Source organism: Dermacentor albipictus, chromosome 4 (assembly GCF_038994185.2).
Source record: "Dermacentor albipictus isolate Rhodes 1998 colony chromosome 4, USDA_Dalb.pri_finalv2, whole genome shotgun sequence".
Classification (NCBI taxonomy): Eukaryota; Metazoa; Arthropoda; class Arachnida; order Ixodida; family Ixodidae; genus Dermacentor; species Dermacentor albipictus.
In genome coordinates, this window is record NC_091824.1 from 169870586 (window position 1) to 169891455 (window position 20870).

General features: G+C 49.2%; 1 protein-coding gene across 3 annotated transcripts in view; it reads left to right on the plus strand.

Moving 5' to 3' along the window:
* Positions 1-5650: 5650 nt before the first annotated feature.
* LOC135902469 (serine/threonine-protein kinase SIK2-like) overlaps positions 5651-20870 on the plus strand; it is a 309800-nt gene continuing 294580 nt past the window's right edge. Inside the window, exon 1 of one of the 3 annotated variants that reach the window (XM_070537801.1) lies at positions 5651-5804. In XM_070537801.1, coding sequence (XP_070393902.1) covers positions 5749-5804 — 56 coding nt within the window. In that variant the 5' untranslated portion in view covers positions 5651-5748. The remainder of the gene's footprint in view (positions 5805-20870) is intronic. The other 2 variants (XM_070537800.1, XM_070537802.1) reach the window with 2 other exon arrangements.

The window sequence follows — 20870 nt, forward strand, 5'->3', positions numbered from 1 at the left end:
GCACTGCAACATCTGCAGTGGTGCCTTAGAAATCGTCCGAGACGAGCGGGAATACGGACTCGCCGTGAAGCTGCATTTTATGTGCACAAACTGTGGAGAGATTGCGTCGGTGTGGAGCTCGTCGCGCGTTCACAGTGCTAAACGAATGAAACCCTTTGCTGTGAACTTTTTGGCTATGCTTGCCATGTAGGCAATGGGGAACCAACAGACCGTGTTCAATGACGTTTTCTCGTTAATGGGCATCAGCCATCGGGCTCTTCACACGAAAACTTGGCAGCGCTACGTGAAGACGAAGTTGATGCCAGCGGTCGATCGCGCAGCGCGTAATCTGACGAGTGACTGCGTGCGGTCGGTTTGCAAACTTTACGCCGAACTGAACGTGGGTCATACTGGGAACATTGCGATGTCGTATGATGGGTCATGGATGACCTGCGGTCATACGTCCCATATTGGCGTCGGCACCGTGATCGAGTTGTTCAGCGGACGTGTGCTCGACTTTGTTGTATTGAGCAATTTCTGTGCTGGGTGCGAGTCAGAGCCTCAGGAGAGTGACCCTTCCTATGGAGCCTGGAAGAATGGCCACAAGTGGCAGTAGAACACTAATAAGAAAGCTGGGGAGATAGAGGTGGAAGCTGCCCTCATCCTTTTCAGGTGATCATTGGAGCAGCACAATCTGGTATACAACGGTGCTTTGTGACTGGCACAGCCGCAGTTATCTCGCTTTACAAGATGATGAAGTGCATGGGTATATCCCAATTGAAAAAGAGGACTGCATGAATCACGTGCAAAAGCGCATAGGGACGGCTTTGCGCAACTTGGTGGCAAAACACAGAAGTTCTGGACATTGAGAGTCTTGATGGAAAGGTCCGCTTGACAGCAGACTCTAGCTCCAAGTTAACCTTATACTATGGATGGGCTCTGAAGACGCACAAAGGAGAGGTAGATGCCACTCAAAGTGCAGTGGTGGCCACATATCATCACATTACATCAAATGATGATGTGGCTAATCACACTCTTTGTCCATCAGGCCCAAACTCCTGGTGCAAGCAAAATGCTGCAGCAGCCAAGGGTGAGCCGGTTCCAAAACATTCTCGAAAGCTTCCTCCTCATGTGTGTCAGGCTGTACGTCCCATCTGAACATCTTTCAGGCAAGAAACTGCTGCAACGTTGCCAGCGTGGTAAAATGCAAAATAACAACGAAAGCCTGCATTCGATGATCTGGGCACTGGCGCCAAAAGACCGGCACGCTTCTTTATTCATGATGGAGGCTGCTGTGGCAGAGGCAGTATTAAAGTTCAATGCAGGCAATGCAAGGGCCTCAAAGGACATAATGAAAGAAGTATGTCTGAATCCGAGCGAGCAAAGTCGCACCCTCATGGACGAGAAAGATAGGCGTCGAATGGCAGCATCAGCCAAGAAGTGCAAAGCATCAGAAAATTTGCGCCAGTCCCCCAAAAAGCGGCACACAGGGGCTGAGAGTCAGCAGGACTACATGCCTGGTGCCTACTGAGCTGTTCCAGCTGTAAATTTGTAGATAAAGTAGGGTTTTGCACATTTTCTCACTTTTCTCAAAACATGTTTTTGGGTCACTTTACTAGACTGTCGGAGTGATATCTCATGATCTAGAACAGCTAGAGCACTAATTCTTTCTTTAGCAGAAAGCCTAATCTACATATTACAAAGTGCTGGGAGCAGAATTTCAAATTTGTGCACATGTATATTTCCATTTTATTAATTTTCTTTTGGTGCAGTAGCCTTAGGTCAAGGAAAGAATTTTGATCACCTGCAGAATGGCTAATTAGAATTTCATTTGAAAACTTTTTGCAGCATTGCAGTTATTGCACATTATAGAATCTAGCTATGCAATAATATTCACTTTCTGGTGAGCAGGTTTTCTTCCATTGTCTTCGGAAACAATAGAGTGGCAGCACTGTCAGTCTCCTGAACTAATAGACCTACAAGAAAAATTATTGCATATTTGAAATCAGCACGAAAAACTAAGTAAGCTTGTTTATATTTTTATCAGATTTGGCCATAAGATGCAGGAAATAATCTCCACAACCCATGTCTCTCCTTAATACCAATGGTCGGGAGTTCGAGTGTTAACTATTTTAATTAACGGTGCCTTTATTAACACCAAAGATTGTGCATTCAACTCCCACCAAAGGTCATAGGTTCGAGTGCCTTAACGCTATCGCAACAGTAACTTTGCCTGAACTTCAGCTCAACACCGAAGGTCGTGGGTTCATAGCCTTTTTCCACCATCGTGTGGTCATGCCGACAACTAAGACGGATATTCTGCCTCATGAGTCATCTAATGCTTTCGTATTAATAACAACAGCGCTGCGCGTTTCTTCTGGCTACGGCCATGTATGGCGGCCGCAGCGTTCACCGGTATGGAGCGAGCCAGAGTATCATGATGTCGTGACTCATCCATCCCCTCGTTACACACGCCGAAAACATTATTCCTGGAAATTAGTGTTATTTTAAGCTATACTTCCCTGGGCCGGTATAATATGCAGTAATTTTTTCCATTCGATTTTATGCCACCCTTGTCAATTCATAGGCGCCGACTACTAGGGGGGGGGGGGGGGTGCTCAGTGCCTAGCAGCGCCCACCTAACAAGTCATTGCCAGAGTTTTTTCACCCACATCATTTGAGGTTTCTTGTCACTTGCCTCAACCTTTTCACTTAAAATAAGGCTACGAGCTTACTGCATCATTGTTGGCACAGATGTGCATAGATTTTAATTCATACTTTGCTTTATTTCTGCAAACCCTGACAATAGGAGAACAACCACATTAGAACTACCAGCGGTGGCTGCCTCATCTGTATTTTGTCACTTCAACATTGTTTTAAATTTCTGCTGAAACACCATGCACATATGCTATATATATAAATATATAAGCAGGACAAAGTTTATTATATTTTAAATAAAAGGAGGTGGCAAATTCAAAATTTTTTCTAAAGGTATAAATAGCCTATGCTTAGAGAATGAATATGTTGCTATACGTTCACCTCGTTTCAAATTGCTTTGCATGCTTTTTCACCCTGAAAAAGAAACGTGCAGACTCCAGTGACCCCTTCGGCAGAGTCTTTTATCAACTGCATGTGAAATGCACGTGAGGGATATGTGTCTCAGCATTGCTTCTCTTTCCATTAAGCAATGCTAATGACTCATGATAAAAAAAAACTCTTCTCATAATTTACAACATTTATTAGGAATGGAAACATCGTCACTTGCACGCGGAAGTCCTAATTATATACAGGATGCCCCAGTTAACTATCATGCACTTAATTTAAAAAAAATAAGAGCAATTGCATTACTCAAAGAAAACCTAGTGCGGGTCGCTTTTTTCATAGCGACTATAGATTGAATCAAAGCTAGAAGCAGCGAGCCCCAACCCACGGGGGCCGCCCTGCTTCCAGCTTTGATCCCCCTGCTACGCCTTGGGTGCCCTGGAGATCCTGCACGGCCTGCTCTATTATAACCACAAGTGCTCTCCTGAGGCCCCCGTTTGCCGGTTACATGTGCCCTCCTGAAGCAGTGCTTGTAAAAAAATTCCAATTTATCGTCGCGACAAAATAAAGTGACTTGCAACTTATACAACACCAGTCAGAACCTTGCCCCTTCAGAGACAGCGAAATGGGGCGTCCATGCCTGCCGCTTCACCGCACAGGCAGCCAGCGTCGGAGTGTAAACAAACTCGACCCCAATCCGCAATCTGGCGGCTCTTTTGCTTGGTCACGCGTTTCTCATTCGTGACGTTGAGTCAATGTGTTTCATCGAAACCGAAAAGGGTCCTTGCTGCCGATTACCTTGTTTTCATCGGTCTCAAGGATTTCACCGACGAAGTCGCGGGAATCGTTGCGCTGTGTATTCCAAAGTCTGACCTGCCCAGCGAGCCACATCAGATTTTTAAATGACAAAGATCCTTTCAAGCGAACCGGAGATCTAAAAAAAGGGAGGTGTTTGTGCATAGCGGGCCTCCGAAAGGTGCCAACACTTCTTCGCGGCGTTGCTCTACTGGTACAGGTAAGATACTCGATTGTTTTCGATCTTCATAGGAAACTCTGCACTGTGACTCATCTTGTAGTATATCACATATGGCATGTCGCATTATATATAGGCAGTAACATCTGTCTTGCTTTTAGTAGCTGAATTCGGATATTCTGCACGAAGGCTAAAAACTAACGTTGCCCGGTCAGTGTGTCTTGCGATTAAAACAAATGGGAATTCCGTTTTTGAGTTGAAGCCGCACCTTTCTTTTTATAGTTAGCTGATACGTGTGATAAGGCCATCTGCGTCCGATGACTGGTGCTCGTTCATGCTTGCAGTATGCAGTGTTTGAGGTAGGGCTCAGGCTTGCGAACGCAGCAGACATCCGCCGCCCGCAGAAATTCACACACCCAAGTGAAATGCGAGAAGTGAATAACAACCAATCAGTCCAAGTAGAGTTTCTTCCAACAGGTTTCCAAAATTTAGTGAAGGTTTTCTTTTAGGCAAAGTTACGTATTAGTATAAATGCATGACTTGAAACGAACTGAACGAGTTGTAATGAAATTTCGGTGTGTGCATAGTGTCGAAATTGAAGCGATCTAGCGACGCTTCTACACAGGTCGAACGCTCCAAAGCTGGAACGAGCGCTGTTTACTGTAGTTTCTAAATTTATTGCGAGTAAATGAACTGACTACTCAACGCGTTGAATGAGAAAACAGCATCTTCTGCTTGCACCACTAAACTAAAGCATGCTCGAAAACGATGCATCACCTCGTGGCATAGCATGCGTCATGATCAACCGGAGACCCTTCGAGACAGTTGTCATTCCCCCTACATGCATGCAGACAAAAGTACATTTTAGTAACACAAAAGTACAATCATTAGTAACACTATTGCTGGGGCAGAACCCTATTAACAAACAAAACCAAAGGAAGCGTAAATGTGCATCACTATAATTTATCAAAGTTCCTGCATAAACAAAGCACACTTCGCAATTTGAAATGCCAGCAAGATATTGAAAGCAACGTTCTGCTCTCCTGGAAGAAAGTACCGAGTGAAGTGCTACGAACAAACTGGTATAGTATCAGTTTTCCCCTTTTCCAAATGCGAAGTTTGTTATCCGATGCGCGTCGTCTGCTCATTTCACGAAAAGATAATATATTCCTGTCTTTCCACCGCGTTGATGCAAAGAATGGTACACAAGTATTTCAACACATGTATTTTTCTCATTCTCGGGCTTTTGCCCGTTGGTTGTATAGCTATGTTGTGGCGTTTAGCCAGTTGTTCGGCACGCTGTTCGTCTGTTTCCTGGGCGATTCGTTTCCTCTTCATCTCGTTCCGATGTCGATTCCAGGCCTCCTCCTGCTTATCATAATTGTCGCCGTCCGTACTGCCGCCTCAACTGTGGTTGCGGTCCACGCGAACTCTCCTTTTCAATCCTCCGACATGTTATCAGGCATGCGACGCAGCTGGCGAAGCGAGCAAAGGCGACAAAGTTTCTCACTATATTACCCAGAGGGAAATCTGGCGCTGCTGTGCTGTGGTATGCATGGAATGCCGGTATATTGTGACTTCGGATTGGCATCGTTCTAGGAGAGCCAGGCAAGCACCGTTCCGTCTGTCACAATGATTAATTTGTAGCACTGGCGCGGAGCTGGACAGTGCCGGCGGGCGACGGCGGCGTATGTCATTGTTCCTGGCTGGGGTTGCGGCGATTGGGGCGGCACCTGAGGAACTCCGAGTAATGGATGCAGTTCATCCTTGACATTGTCGGTGACCAAGGCCACCTGGGGTTGCGACGAAGGTAAGGTCTTGCGCAGTTCGCGCACAATGGCTCTGATGGTATCTTGAAGGTCGTCGGAACCCAGTGCTTGGATGGCGCACTGTGGATTGAGCATTTGGCGGTTATATGGCCTAGTGTGCATTTCCACAGTTTTCTCAATCGTCGATGCCTCTGTAGAAAACTCGGCTATGGTCTTCGGGCTGTTGCGGATCAGTCCGGGGAAAAGTTCTATCTTGACGCCCCGCATCAGGAAGCGGACTTTTTTCTCCTCCGACATTTCCGGGTCGGCGTGCTGGAAAAGACGGGCCATCTCCTCCGTGAAGATCGCTATAGTCTCACTGGGCAGCCGCAAGAGCGCGCCCAAGCTCTACAAGAAACCCGAGTATACTCGGGTTTCTAGTAGAGCTTGGGCGCGCTCTTTGAGCACGACACTTGTGAAGGTCTGCAGGAATCCGCTTCGGAACAGGTCTCGCGTCGTTAAGGTGGCTTCTCGATCGAGGCGGCGTCTTCTAATACGAAATAGATATGTCGCAGCTTGTCGTCGCTGTTCCAGCTGTTAAACATATAGCGACCCTCTCATACGTCTCCAGCCAGCTTTGTTGAACTCCAGCCGAATGTTGAACCGCGGAACGTCGGTGGCTGTCTGGGCTGCTGCAGCAGGATTGGTTCGGCTGTTATTGTAGCTGCTGTCGTGACCGTGCACTTCCTGGTCTTCTCAGGCAAAATTCCTTGCTCCGGGCGTAGTCCTTGCAGCCCGCAGCTATAACTCGCTGGTCCGTGGCGACTTTGGTGTTGTCTTCGTGGCTTTCGGATCACAGCTTTGTGGGGGCGTTCGGTACATGAACGCACTAGCACCTTCACCAGATGTCACGTAGTAGTAACGGTGAATAACACAGCTGTAAAACTGTGAATGACAAAACTAACTTTTCATTAACTTGTGCCCTCAAAAACAGGCTACACTCAAAGCACAGCAATAGCGGCGAACGCGGTCGGCGATCGTCGAAACCTGATCTGCCGGCCAAGCACGTCGGCTTTTATACGCGAGTCATCGAAGGTTCCAGAGTAATCGGCGGCGCCCGTGTGCCTTACAGAAAGTTCTACACAATTCGCGTCGCACGTGCAATCACAATACACAAGCCTCGGCGACAACAGAACCATCGATAACATTCGAGAAACTTCCTATACATGCGCTCGTGTCCCGCGCTGAGCGATAACACTATAGGCGGTGAAAAGCGCTCACCCGTAAAAGATAAACAAGTCCACGTGTCAATATTTACGTTTCTCATTCCCTGTCAACGTCCACCGTTCCAAAGGTGCCAGTGGCAGTGCACCGGAGTTACGTCACATGGTTATATAGGTGGCTGTAGAAGAGTGTGCTATATACCGGGTGTTCAAAATTAAGCTTTATGGTTTTCTTAAAATTAGGCACTGGGAAACACGCGTAGGACTGCCTGTGCAAATAAGTTATTTGGCGAGGGGGACACAAAGATTATAATTATCGCTGTCAGCAGCCTAACTAATTAAATTGAATAATTAACATCTTTTGTTTGCAGTAAGTGTCTGCGTTTGTATTCAAAAGTTAGAGGCGGTCGTGTTTCTACACGGTTTCACTTGGAAGAATTCTTATAATATGTCTGTACTCCGATATATCCTACTCCAAATTTTATTTGTGGTTCGCATGATTACGCATGCAAGAGAGTGAGGATTGGCGCAAAGCTCCTCCCTGATGTGACGCGGCTGTTGCGTGCGGCGTTTAGTCTGACAACAGGGCGGAGGCATAGGCAAAGATGATAACTGTTCCCCTTTCCTTCTCGGTTGGCGAAATCAAGATATGACAGCGCGGTGTGCCGTGCAGTTGTTACTCTTGTTCTCAATAAAACGTATATTATTCGAAAATCAGCAGTCACTTTATTTGCGTAGCCCAGGCAAGGACATTGCCCGCTAGTCTAGTCACCATTACGCACGCGCACTGCCCTCCGGCTTCTCCGCTCGCGCTATTATCTCGGCATGGCAGCTGCTGCCATCGTCACAGGCTGCGCGGTCGCGTGTTACGACAGCGGTTCCGGGTTCCACGATTTTTTATTGCGCCAGCCGAAAAGGGAAGGGGTACAGTTATCATCCTTGCCAATGCCTCCGCCCCGTTGTCAGACTGAACGCCGCACGCAACAGTCGCGTCACATCAGGGAGGACCTTTGCGCCAATCCTAACTCCCTTGCATGCGTGATCATGCGAACGACAATTAAAATTTGGAGTGGTATAGCTCGGAGCACAGACACGCTAGAGGAATTCTTACAACTTATACTGTGCAGAAGCACGACTTCCTCTAACTTTTCAATGCATATATATCCACTTACCGCAGTCAACGAAAAGGCAAATATTCAATTTTATTTAATTGGGCTGCGGACAGCGATAATTATCCTGTCTCATTGTGTGCCACTGGCCACATAACTTAGTTGCACACGTGGTCTTCGCGTGCCGGTCAAGCCTAACTTTAAGAAAACCATAAAGCTTAATTTTTAACGCCCTGTATCGTACTGTCAAACAACGGCTACAGTGTACTGTGAAATAGATTGCTGCTAGCAGCCGTTTTTTTCTCGCAAGGACAGCTATATATAGCAGAATGCTCGCCGCTCTGCTCACGTACACTCGCTCCGGTCCAGCAGTTGAACAGAAGAAGAATCGGTTTTAGCTGAGCGTTCAGCGCGTGCAGTAAGGTGGTGGTGGTTGTCTCAAAACATGGCAACACGAATCGCGCTCAGTTTGGTGCTTTATGTTTGTTGACGCGAAGCTTTCGGGGCAGCTTTTGGGACTCTTGCTAAATCAGTGAACTAGTGTGCCCGACGGAAAACCGAAGACGTTGTTCGCATCTCGCGCATGCGCAGTGGCTTCGACGCTATTTCATTGGGGACCCATAACGTTAGGGGCCCCTGTTCCAAAATTCTCTAATATCATTTTCTACCGCGTTCCAGCGCGCGATCATGCTCTGCGATCCGCTTACGTCTGCCTCAGTGTTCCTCTAGTCATGTGTTCTCGTGCACAGCGCGTAAAATTGTGCGCTGCGCGAAACGTGACAAACGCAACAGCTCGCGCGCGCGACCGTCATGTGAGCCGCGCAGCAAGAAAGCGAGGAAGAAAAGAAGGTGAGGTCCGTGACACATGCGTCACGCGATCGTCCAGCTTCGGTATGGTATTAGAACAGTATATGGGAGAACGCACGGTAGGAATTTCGCTTGCAGAGGCTAGACGGGGCAAGTGGAAACAACATAGGCGGAAAGTTCTCATTCTTCGCCGGGGGGGGGGGACCTCGGGCCCGACTAGCTCCCCCCCCCATGTGTGTATATATATATATATTTCTTGCACCTGAAGAAACTTCGTGTGACCTTGAATTATTGTTCACTGAAGAAGTGACGGCCGTATATGAGAATTTACAAGACCCCATAGTAGGAGACAGTTTAATGTATCGCGTTGTGTGTGTTGAAGATTGTGAGGTCTTGGGGTCTCAAGGAGTACCTACAAACGCGGTTTCGGCATTAGCGAGCCATAGGGCCACGTCTCAGTTAAAGGAAACCGGAGCCTGAGTTAACGGAAACAGTTCATTGTATCCGGCGGCACCCGACACAGCACAGACACCCACTCCCAGGGCGGCGGGGAACCAAAGGGTTCCCTCAACAAGGGGGGAAAATATAGTCGGGGACGCCCATAGCAGGTCACTGCGAGAGCACAGGCTCAGGCTGGGACACGCCTCTAGGAAAAGTCCTGGCGGCTCCGCAACTCGCTCCCGCGATAACCAATGGGCCAACTCGCTCGTGCAATATACGACCTTCGTGGTACGACCTCGCGCGAGCACTAGGCACCCGTTTTTCGGCTTAGGGTCCTGACAGGATGGACACAAGGTACGCGCTCCCCGCACGGGCAAAGGCACCGTGCGTGAGCTCAAGTCCTAGTCACAAGGCGTCGGCGGACGAGAGGAAGCATGTACGCATGGAGGAATGTACGTAACCGGCGCAGTCCCAAGGGAGAAGAGAGACACGCTTCCGCCACTAGGGTGCCTCGATGCGCGCGCCCCCCTCCGCCGCCGTGGCGCGCGCATCGAGGCACCTTAGGCACCCTATCTGCTACTAGTGTTCCTGTCATGGTTTTCTCCCTGCGGAAGCATATACAAGAACACTGTCCGCCACGAGAGTACAGCGCCCCCGCCCTCACCGCGAACCGTCGCGAGTGGAGCGCCACCGCTGATGACCGGTTTGGAGTGAGAAGCGGGTGCACGTAGGGATGGCAGAACAGGTGAATGCACTCGCGCAAAGGCGCGTCGAATTCCCAAATCCCCTCAAGTTGCTGAGGCTTGCAAGGACTGATTTTGAGGGTTTTATGCGGCCCGTTAACTCGTCGCACCAGTTGTCACACAGTTCATGCTTTTTGGATATGTTTTATGAGTGGCTTCGCCCATTTTGAGCTGTTGCTATATACAGTGACTTTATGCAGAATTGGTGTCGATTTTTTTCAAGTACGAAGTTTTAGCCATGCCGCGTTTGTATAAGGTGCTTAAACCACGCTGTTTTAATCGGGATGTTTAAGTACAAGTGCTTTTTAACAGCTTTATTAACTGCTTAACATTGTGGTTGCTTGGAAAATTTGTGAAAGGGTATCTTCGGCATCGCGGTTGAAATATGTTAGAAAAGAGGTAGCCCCTGGCGACAATATTCGCTGAAATATTCGTGTTATATTTGTGAAGTCATTGCACCTTGATGCTGTCTGAGCATACTTTGCACGCATAGGACCTCTCTGCGTGTGCATTTTGTATTCAATTGAATTATAGCGTAGGTGTGCAGTGCCTGCTCTGTAAAAGGACAAGAACAGGCCGTATACCGCCAGCGCCCATCTCCCTGGGCCGGTGTTGCTTTGCCTTTAAATGGATCGTGTGGCTTCTTTATTCCCTAGCTTCAAATAATATACTTCGAACTTGGCAAGACGTTAGCTTCGTATGCGTTTCCAAGCAGATCTCTAAGGAAATCCTAGGTTGCGAGAATGGCATTCCGTCGACATATACACCGCGCAATTGCAACTGCGGTGCAACCCTAACAAGCGTTTTTATTCACCCATGCGTTTGACGAATTCGTTGACTAGTATGCACATTTCCATGAACCAATTCGTGATCACTCTTATTGGAGCAACTTTGACGGCAATTATACGACGATGCAATGTGTATTCGTCGTATACTACGATCACTACAATGTGTGTCGTCATTGCGCCGTTCGGAGTCCTTTGAGATATAAATTTGTACCAAAAACGTGTGCCTTATTACTGAGGTACAGAAACATATTACGGTAAGGGTAGAATAAAAAAAAATGCGAATGAGACATCGCACTAGTCAACAAAACGAAGCGGATACCTAACATCAGCTCCACTTCGTTGACGGGGCCTCGTAGCGCTTGTCTGCGGGACGCACGCGGTGCTATATGCGAACGGGCTGTCCCAAACTCCGGTAACATCGTGTACATGTCCGTTGGGGTCTGCGCATCTCCTGCAGCTGTCTTCACTAAAGTAGTGTTCTGGCACCTGAACAAAAGGAAAATCGCAGCCGCGAATTTCAACCCTCCTTGCTGCAAAGCGTTGTCGTCTGCGACCTCATTCCGAGCGTATACTTTCGAAAGCCCCCACTATGTGGCCATCAGTGGCGCCTCTATAGGCTGTGAAAGCATGGACACAGAGTATGTGGCATATTGGGAGAAATTCAGGATGGCTTCAGAATCGGTATAGGCGCCTGGTTGATAACTTATTTTCTTTACTCAGTGAGGACGGTGACGAAGTGCTCTTGATACAGCGCTGTTCTTTCTAGCTCCGGTTTATTTCTGTGCAAATCTAAGCTCATCCGCTGGTCCTCGCTCCCTGCTCGGTCGTGATGGAAGTGGACGACCCCGCACGTCTGCCGGCGACGGCGGCGTCAGCGGCGGCCGCCTCCAGGAAACGGATCGGTCAGCATGCCAGCAACAGCGAGGACACCCATGTTTACTCTCTCAGCAGTGAGGACACTTCCGATGACGACTTCCAGGTTGTGCAGAGCCGCAGAGCGAAGAGAAGGAACACCAGGAGGTCCTCATCGTCAAGCACGCAAACAGTAAGACACACGCAGAGGCCGCACGCCAATACCATCAAATTTGTGCCCCTGCTTCCCACCGTCAACATGAAACTACTTAACAGGCAATCTGTGTCGATGTCACTGGAAGCCCTGGTGCCAAACGAAATATCGGACATTCGAGTGAACACCCGAAAAAATCTACTTGCAGTTGATATCCAGCATGCGGCTGCTATGACCACTCCCCGCAGCGTAACGGACCTCGATGGCATTCAGGTGCGCTCTCACATATCCCTCTGAGTTCTGACGTAGTCACTGGCGTTATCTACGATGTGGACGTCGCCATCCTTAATAACGATTTGCCGATTCTTATCAAGCCAGCCAATGATGAGGTCAGTCATCGTTGATGTTAAGCGGCTAGGCAAGTCACGCTGCGTGAAAATTGCATTCAAGGGTAAATATATATACCCTCGCATGTTAAGGTGGGACACTTCAGACATGCAGTGCAGCCTTTCATTGCGAATCCTCTTTAGTGCCGCAAATGCATGAAACTGGGACACGTGAGCAGCGTCTGCGAAAATCGGGCAGCATGCCCCCGCTGCGCCGAGCCCCACGCTGCAGATAAATGTGGCGCAACTGTAATGAAATAAACTGCGGAGGGTCTCATGAAGCTTCATCGAAGAAATGCCCACATATCAAGAAGGAAATGGCCATCTTGAAAGAAATGGCGATAGACCATTCATCTCATCGTGAAGCCGCCGACAAAATCAGGAAGCGACGTTCCCGTCGCCGGCGCTCCTCAAGGAAGGCTGCTGCCTTTGCGACGCGCATGCCACTTCTTACAACACCACCTCCTCCTCTACCGCCCAGGCCAGACACTGTGGAAAGGACCGCGAAGAACAAAGCCACTGAGAAGACCACATCTGTAGAATCTTGGCCGGCTTTACCGAAACGACAGCATTCACCAACAGACTCACAGCAAACTTTTGCTGGAGACCTCCGCCGTCTACTGTCGGTGATTTGTGCGACCAAGACAGGCAGGTGGCTGATATGCTGCAATCGCTAATTAATACAATGCGCATCGTACTGAACAAGCTGGAAACACCAGCAGCTCGCAGTGCTCTGCAAATACCGGATGCACTAAATCCAGTGCTTGCTAGTATCTCTCAAGCATCATGGCTCGACCAATAGTCCTCTTCCGCACTGAAGTTAAAGGTGCGTCGATCTTTCAGTAGAATGCCAGGGGTATCCGGACCCGTATATCAGACTTTCGTCAATTCATTTTTTGCGTATCGCTTCCCCATGCTGGTCATTTGCGAACCAAATACATTAATTCCACTAAGACTATTCGGTTACGAATCTTTCGTCTCGTCCACATGCGGTGCGAGCACGAAAGTAATCATCTACATCCGCACGGACCTTACATATGTCGCTAACGTGGTATACAGCCTCATGACGAAAACCGATATGTCTGCCTGAATGTCCAAAAGAAGGATGTGTTATTTATTCTATAATTGTAGCCTACATATCCCCAGCGGGTAACTTTGACGGCGAACGACTTAAGTAAATATTACTAATGAATAATGGCCCCTGGGTTATCACAGGTGACTTCAACGCGCATCACCAGCTATGGGGAAGCACTAAAATTGACTCCCAAGACAGGAGTCTTGCCTCCTTTACTGTCGACCATGATTTGTGCTGTGTGAATGACGGCAGCCCTACATTTCTGCGAGGCACGACCTATAGGAGCTGCTTGGACTTAACATTGGTGTCGCGGTTCTTTGCCTTGAGCGTCCAGTGATTTACGGACATAGAGACACATGGAAGCGACCATATTCCAACATATATAAAGATTAAAGGAGTTGAGGAACGCTCTTCAACTGTCTCGCGTACAGTTGATAGGTCAAAATTTAAGGAGGATATGGATGACGCTTGTCGGGAAGGCTTCTCACACACTATCGAAGATGCAATCGCAGTGGCATTGAAAACATCCATCTGCTCGCTTACAAAATCAGCAAGGCGAACAGGCTTGGCCATGGAACTGGAGAGGCTGCGTGCGGCACGCCGACCGGCGGAGGGGAGGTATTGGCGAACGAAGTCCGTCTTAGATCTGAGGGCTTCACGACACATGCAAAAGAAAGTCCAGCGTCGTGTGGATAAGTTGGAAGACAAGCGATGGAGAACTTTCTGTCAGTAGCTTGATCCCAGAACATCGCTCTCGCACATATGGAGAACGGTTAGGGGTCTGCGCTCATCTCCGTATCAAAGGAAGCCCTTTGCTGCTCTGGCCCTCTGCCAACTCCGCTCAGAACTTCAAGTGGCTGAAGAATTCTGTGCACGGGTGGCTGGGTCCCTGGCCATCATTACCGATACAGCACTGAATGACATCCGTGAGGCACGTGTACCAGAAATGAACGTGCTATTCTCACTCGAAGAGCTTGATGCTGCGTTGACGACCTGCAGGCGCGTTCTTCGTCATCAGGACCTGATGGCATCACGCATGCTGCCTATTGCCACCATGGACAAGACGCATGCGAAGAGCTGCTCAACTACCACAATGAGTCTTGGCAGAACGGCGCCGTTCCTAAACAATGGAAATCGAGTCGCTTGATCCCCATTCTGAAACATGGAAAGTCTCCACTTGAGCTCTCATCATATCGTCCGATTGCGCTTTCGAGCTGCGTCGACAACGTGATGGAAAGAGTGATTCTTGCCCGCTTGGAATGGTACCTAGAGCGTTTCAACATCTATCCGGACGCCATGACGGGCTTTCGTCGAGGTCGCTCGTCCATCGACAACGTCATTGACATCGTAACCTCGATCCAAAAACAAAAAAGCCTCAAGTGCCTATCAGTGGCACTTTTTCTAGATATAAAAGGAGCACACGACAACGTCGCTCATGAGGCCATACTGAATTCACTTGAGACTGTTGGAGTTGGTGGCCGGATGTACCAGTGGGTTCGGGACTATTTGACAGAGATGTGCTTTTTCCTACAGGCCGAAGATGGTCCAACTTCAGAACATTGCATCTGCCATGGTGTGCCGCAGGGTGGAGTGTTGAGCCCTACTTTGTTCAACCTCGTCGTGGTAGGACTAGCGGAGTACCTACCGCAGACAGTTCATGTCGCAATATATGCCGACGACAGTTGCATCTAGGCCTCTGCGGTGACTCACCCTCAGGTACGAGCCAGACTTCAGCGGGCGGCAACCATGACGGCGTCCTATCTCCGAGAACAAGGCCTCAGTGTGTCTCCTGAAAAGTTCGCATTGGTTGGCTTTACGCGCAAACAAATGGCATTGTATCCGGTTTCAATCAATGGTCAAGCTGTATCCTATGTTAAGACGCATCGCTTTCTGGGTATAATCATTGACCGCAACCTCTCGTGGAGCCCTCACTGCGTCTATCTGAAGAAGTTAGCTGCCATTGCACAGGTCTTCAAATTTCTCTGCGGGAAAAACTGGGGTACACCATTCCATTCTATGATGCAGAGAAACAGTACAGGGCACTGTTTCTCGGACTCCTACGTTATAGACTACCACTGTTGTCAAATACATGCAAGACGAACTGTCGCGCTTTGGAGAGCATATACAAGGTCAAGCCCCACGCACGTGTTTAGGGCTGCCTCGGTGCACCTCAACAGCAGCAACAATTGCCATCGCGGGAGACCATATGATCCAGACACATGTAGCTGTCGACTCTCTCAGAGCGCACATTCGCCATCTGTCAAGAATCCCCGACCATCATTTGGCCTCCCTACCAGCTGAGAGACCTCAAGCGACCTTTTCAAGAGTGATTACCGCTCATCAAGAGCGCATACCATCATCTTTTACACCGGCGGCGAAGCCTTCATCTCCACCGTGGTGCCTGCGACAGCTTTAAGTGAATTTTACTATTCCTAGCTGTAATTACAAAAAAGTCCAATCATCCATCACCGGCTCTGAAGCAACTTACGCTCCCATTACTGCACCAGACGTATCATGACCGCATACATATATATACTGACGGTTCGACCTCACCTACCAGCTCAACTGCCGCATTCGTCGTTCCAACTAAGTAGCTTACAGTTAGATTCAAATTGTCACACACGACTACATCTACGTCGGCAGAACTTGCAGCTCTCCAAGCCGCTATGACGTATGTCACCGAAGAGCGAACAGAGAAATGGGTTGTATTTTGTGATTCTAACGCAGCTCTTCACAGTATCAAGTCTGCATTACGCCACAGAACTTACGAGCAGATATCTGACATCAGGGAAGTGCACCACCATGCTCTGGAAAGAGGGCACAACATCATATTGTCACATGGTAGTGACGTTAAAGAACACAGTAGCAATACTGTGAACGACAACGCTTGTTTTTGAGAGCACAAGGTCGCCCAAGAAAGATTTAGTTTCGCCATTTACAGCTTTGCTACCGTGTTCGTCACAGTCACTACCACATGATATCTGGTGGAGGTGCTTTTCGTCCATGTACCGGACGCCCTCAACAAGCCGTGATCCAAGCCCGGACCGCACAGAGAGCACCAACGTAGTCCCGGACCATCGAGCAAGCCGTCGTCTACAACAGCTGGCCCCGGAGCACGGACTTCTACCTGAGAACACCAAGAAGATTGTGGCCAAGACAAAATCCCAATGGCAGCCCCAGTGTCACCCATCGTACTTCAACAACCCAGAGAGTCCCCTACCTTCCGTGGAGCTACGTCGGAGGATCCGGAAACCTGGCTCGAAACCGTCGAAAGGATCTCGACCTTCAACAACTGGACATCTGATGATAAGCTACGACATCTGTACTTCTCCTTGGAAGATGCTGCGAGGAATTGGTTCGAGAACCGGGAGTCCACCCTTGCAACATGGGACCTGTTCTGCAGTAACTTCCTGAGGACGTTCACGAGCGTTGTGCGAAAATAAAGGGCCGAAGTTCTGCTGGAAACCCGAGGCCAACTACCTAATGAGACCTTCGCCATCTTCACAGAAGAGATGACCCGTCTTTTCCGGCACGCCGACCCGGAAATGTCTGAAGAGAAAAGAGTATACGTTTCTTGATGAAAGGCGTAAAGCAAGAACTTTTCGCCGGACTAATCCGAAACCCTCCGAAGACCATCGAAGAGTTCCTTCACGAGGCCACGAGCATCGAGAAAACTGGAAATGCGGAACCGGCAATAAGACCGCCGCGCAAGCCTAGGAAATTACGCCGAAGTTCAATGATTGGGCACCGACGAGCTACTCAAGGCCATCAGAGCGGTCGTGCGAGAGGAACTTCAGACGATATTCCCAAGATCCCAGCCTCAGGTTGCCTCGATCACTGACGTCGTGAAAGAAGAAATCCAGCGGTGACTGGAACTTCCCGTAGGCAAGCCGGAATTACCACATGCCCAGCGTCAAGCGATTACCTACGTTGCCGGCCGTCGCCCGCTCTCACATTTACCTTCCGCGCCCGCGCCAGGGCGCTGTAACGACGCAGTTCCGCCGTCGTCCGCCGCCGCCGCCGCCGCCAGCTCGCCACCCGTCGTCCAGCGAAGCTACCCAACGAAGACAGACGTCTGGCGCACCCCTGACCACCGCCCGCCCTATTACCACTGCGGAGAAAGACAGCGGATGGAACCATCGATAACATTCCAGAAATTTCTTTTACGTGCAGGCGCGTCCTGCGCTGTGCGATAACATTTGTTAGGTGGTGAGAAGTGGCCGCCCGATAAAGGTGAAGAAGTACACGTGTCAATATTTCAATGGATTCCTGCTCACTGTGGCATCGTCGGCAACAACCTAGCTGACAAGGCTGCCCGGTCTGCCCACGAAGATATCCAGACGCGTCCAACACCTCTGGCGAGGTCGGACGCTGCCAGGGAACTTCGCCTACTTGCACTCAAAAAGTCACAAGTCCTCTGGATTTCAAGTGCCTTCAATTGCCGATTACGTAAACTGGACCCCACGCTACGCCTACAAATGCCATCTAGCCTTTCCCGCGGTGAAACAACCTTGCTGTGTCGTTTGTGGCTGGGAGTGGCGTTCACGAACACATACTCCGATCGTTTGGGAATGGCCGAGACCCCGATGTGCGACTCCTTTGGGTGCGAGGAAACCATCGAGCACCTATTGGCCTCGAGCTCCACCACTGGAAAAGCTGGCGCCACCGTCGGCGTGACGTGCTAGGAGGGATCACGTGGACATAGCGGCCGCGTCGGCTGTTTCGGGCGCGCCGAAGCGAGCTGAAAACGAGTTTAAATTCCCTCGTACGCTGCGGTCCTCATTCAGTGGTGAAATTTTCCCGCTTCGAGTGTCTCCTTCACAACGCTTCAAAGCACTACAATAGGTAGTGGCTGCCTTTGAAGGCGCGCAACATGGTCGGCTACTGCTCGGTGCCGCAGGGCCGGACGCACGTAACGGAGGCCGGTGTCAGCACACGTAGCCGCAGGACAAGAAGCTGCGTGAAGCTTGGCTCGTGAAACATAAAACCGGCAAACAGTCATCGGCTACAACTCGGGTATGCAGCAAGCACAGACGCGAGGAAGATTTCTGCTACGGCACCCGGTCTGCGATGTTCTGAAAACGCGCACTGAGACGCTCGCCCGAGTCCGCTGCCCGATTAACATGACGGTTTGGTCTATGAACTTGTCGATGCTATAGATACTGGCAAGTTCAATGGAGTGGAAAGGCAGCGGTTAGAAGTACATTTAAAAAAAAGCATGGCATATGGTCATGTTTGCGTTATGAATTAATGCACTGGATTACAAAAAAGGAGCAGCGGGAAATTGCACGCTGAGAACACCGATAAACATACAGTGCGACGCAACTCGAGGAATAATATTGAAAGGTCAAAGAATTTAGAAGAAAGAAAGATTGAATCGTCGCGACGGCACAATACAGTCCCCGTAGGCGTCGAAGTCTCTACAATGAAGTTATTTTTGAACAGCTCTGATAGCGCCCACGCAACAATGGTTGCTTGTATACTGTCAAATGCTCATATTCTGCGGCCTAAAGCTCATGGCACGGTGAGAAAACGCGCGCGCGGAGAAATCGAAACAGTGCGCGGACAAGCATGCAGACGCGCAGTCGGTCGCTGCGAATCTGCGCGATCGCTGCATTGAGGCTTCGTTCTATTACGCTCCATTTAGTTATACAAACACTATAAGAATCTATTTCACATAGTTTGCTCTCGGCGTTTGCCTACCTTTCACGCAAGAAGCCGGTTCGGAAGACTCCATCGCGGCAACCGCGCGCAGTGGCGTTCATTGTACGTATTCGGTAAAGAGATAGCGTCTGTAAACGATTGTGTGCTTTCAGTTTGCCCAAGATTATTATTTAGACACTAAGAAACTTCTCTCGTTTCGAAACTACTTAAAGAAATGTCCGGGAGAGCTCGCGCGTGGTGTTTTCAGTGACCGCTGACAGCAAAACCTATGAGGAGCGTGCCACGTGATCCCTCGCACTACGCCAGCAAGGCGCTTCCGATAGATGGCGACTCCGTAACTCCTCGCCGCCAATTGTGTACCTGCCCTCGCTACGATGTACAACGCCTCTCTCTGCGGGCGACTTTGCACCGACTGGGCTCAAGACCGTTCACAGAGTCAGATACTCGGACCGTGGCCACACCCGTCACTGGCACGAAAAGCGATTCGTGCACAAGTGCAATACTTGAAGTGCACCTGCTTAAGAGACCGTTTATAGTGTCCCTGTGTATAGTGTCCCTCCCACACGCATTCAGTGCTTATTCTCTCCATTTTTTCTCTTTCTATTTGCCTTTCCCCCACCCCCAGTGTAGGGTAGCAAACAGGGTGCTCTTCTGGTTGACCTCCCTGCCTTTCCTGTCCTTGCTTTCTCTCTCTCTCTCTCTTTACTCAGTGTATTGAAATATCCGGTGAAGAAAGGAGACCGCTATACGTGGCTTATTTAGACATTACCGGAGCGTATGACGACGTAGGCCGCAACATTTTTTTTATTTATGACATACTGCAGACCATACGTTGGCCCTTGCGGGAAGCTAGGGCACTCAAGCATACAAGACAAATTAGAAACAATGCACGAAAAAAAAACGCAAATATAGAAATATAAATGCCATACAATAAATACAAATAAATATGCATAACAGAGAGCATATGAGCGACGAACTTCACTAGGAACGTTTCAATACATCGCGGGTCGGGAGTTTCACTCAGGCACTGTTCTGGGGAAGAAAGAAAATTTTTATTTGTCCTGGCGAAATGAGGGGTTAATGCATATGTGTGATCCTGACGTGTACGCTTTGTGGACAAAGGGGTCACGTATACCAAGGGGTCTAAGGATAATTCACGATTAATTAGTTGCTGTAACAAATGCAGGCGAAGCATCTGCCTTCGTGTCTGGAGGAAGGGAATGTCGTTTGCCACCATTAGCCGTGTGGTGGGATCTGTATGCTTAAACTTAAAATAAATAAAACGAACAGCCTTTCTCTGAATTCTCTCCATGATTTTAATGTTATGTGTAGTGTATGGGTACTGTCAGGATTGGGGGCTCAATCCCATCGTCCGTGGTCCTTTGCCAAGATTGGAGTACGGCATGAATTCGGAGGTAGCTGGCCCATGCCGTCGTCCAACTTATTTACGCTGAGATCGTTGATGAAGTGAAGAACTGCTTCTCATCAAGAACGAGGAAAAGGGTTTATTTACAGAAATTAAATCAGTCTAACATGACTGCTCAAGAGAAGTGTCCTCAGCATTCGCACAACCACAGTTTTTATACACTCGATCCGCCGGTCCTACGACGCGGCGACTGTTCGTTTACTCATCACCAACGCGCCGCTGCTCTGCAGAACAGTTTACGTACACAAAGGCAACCGCGCTCTGATGCCCGACGACGGCGTTGGCGGGTGCCGTTCCGGGAACTATCGTTGCCGTTCGAGGGTCGCTCGTTGTTCCGTGCCACTCCGAACCGTGAGAAGCACAAAAATACGTCGTTCCCGCGGCAGCTTGTCCATGCGTTTCAAATCAGCTCCGCGTTGGGGAACTCCGGAATCATTGTTCACGCACCGAACTAGTTCCG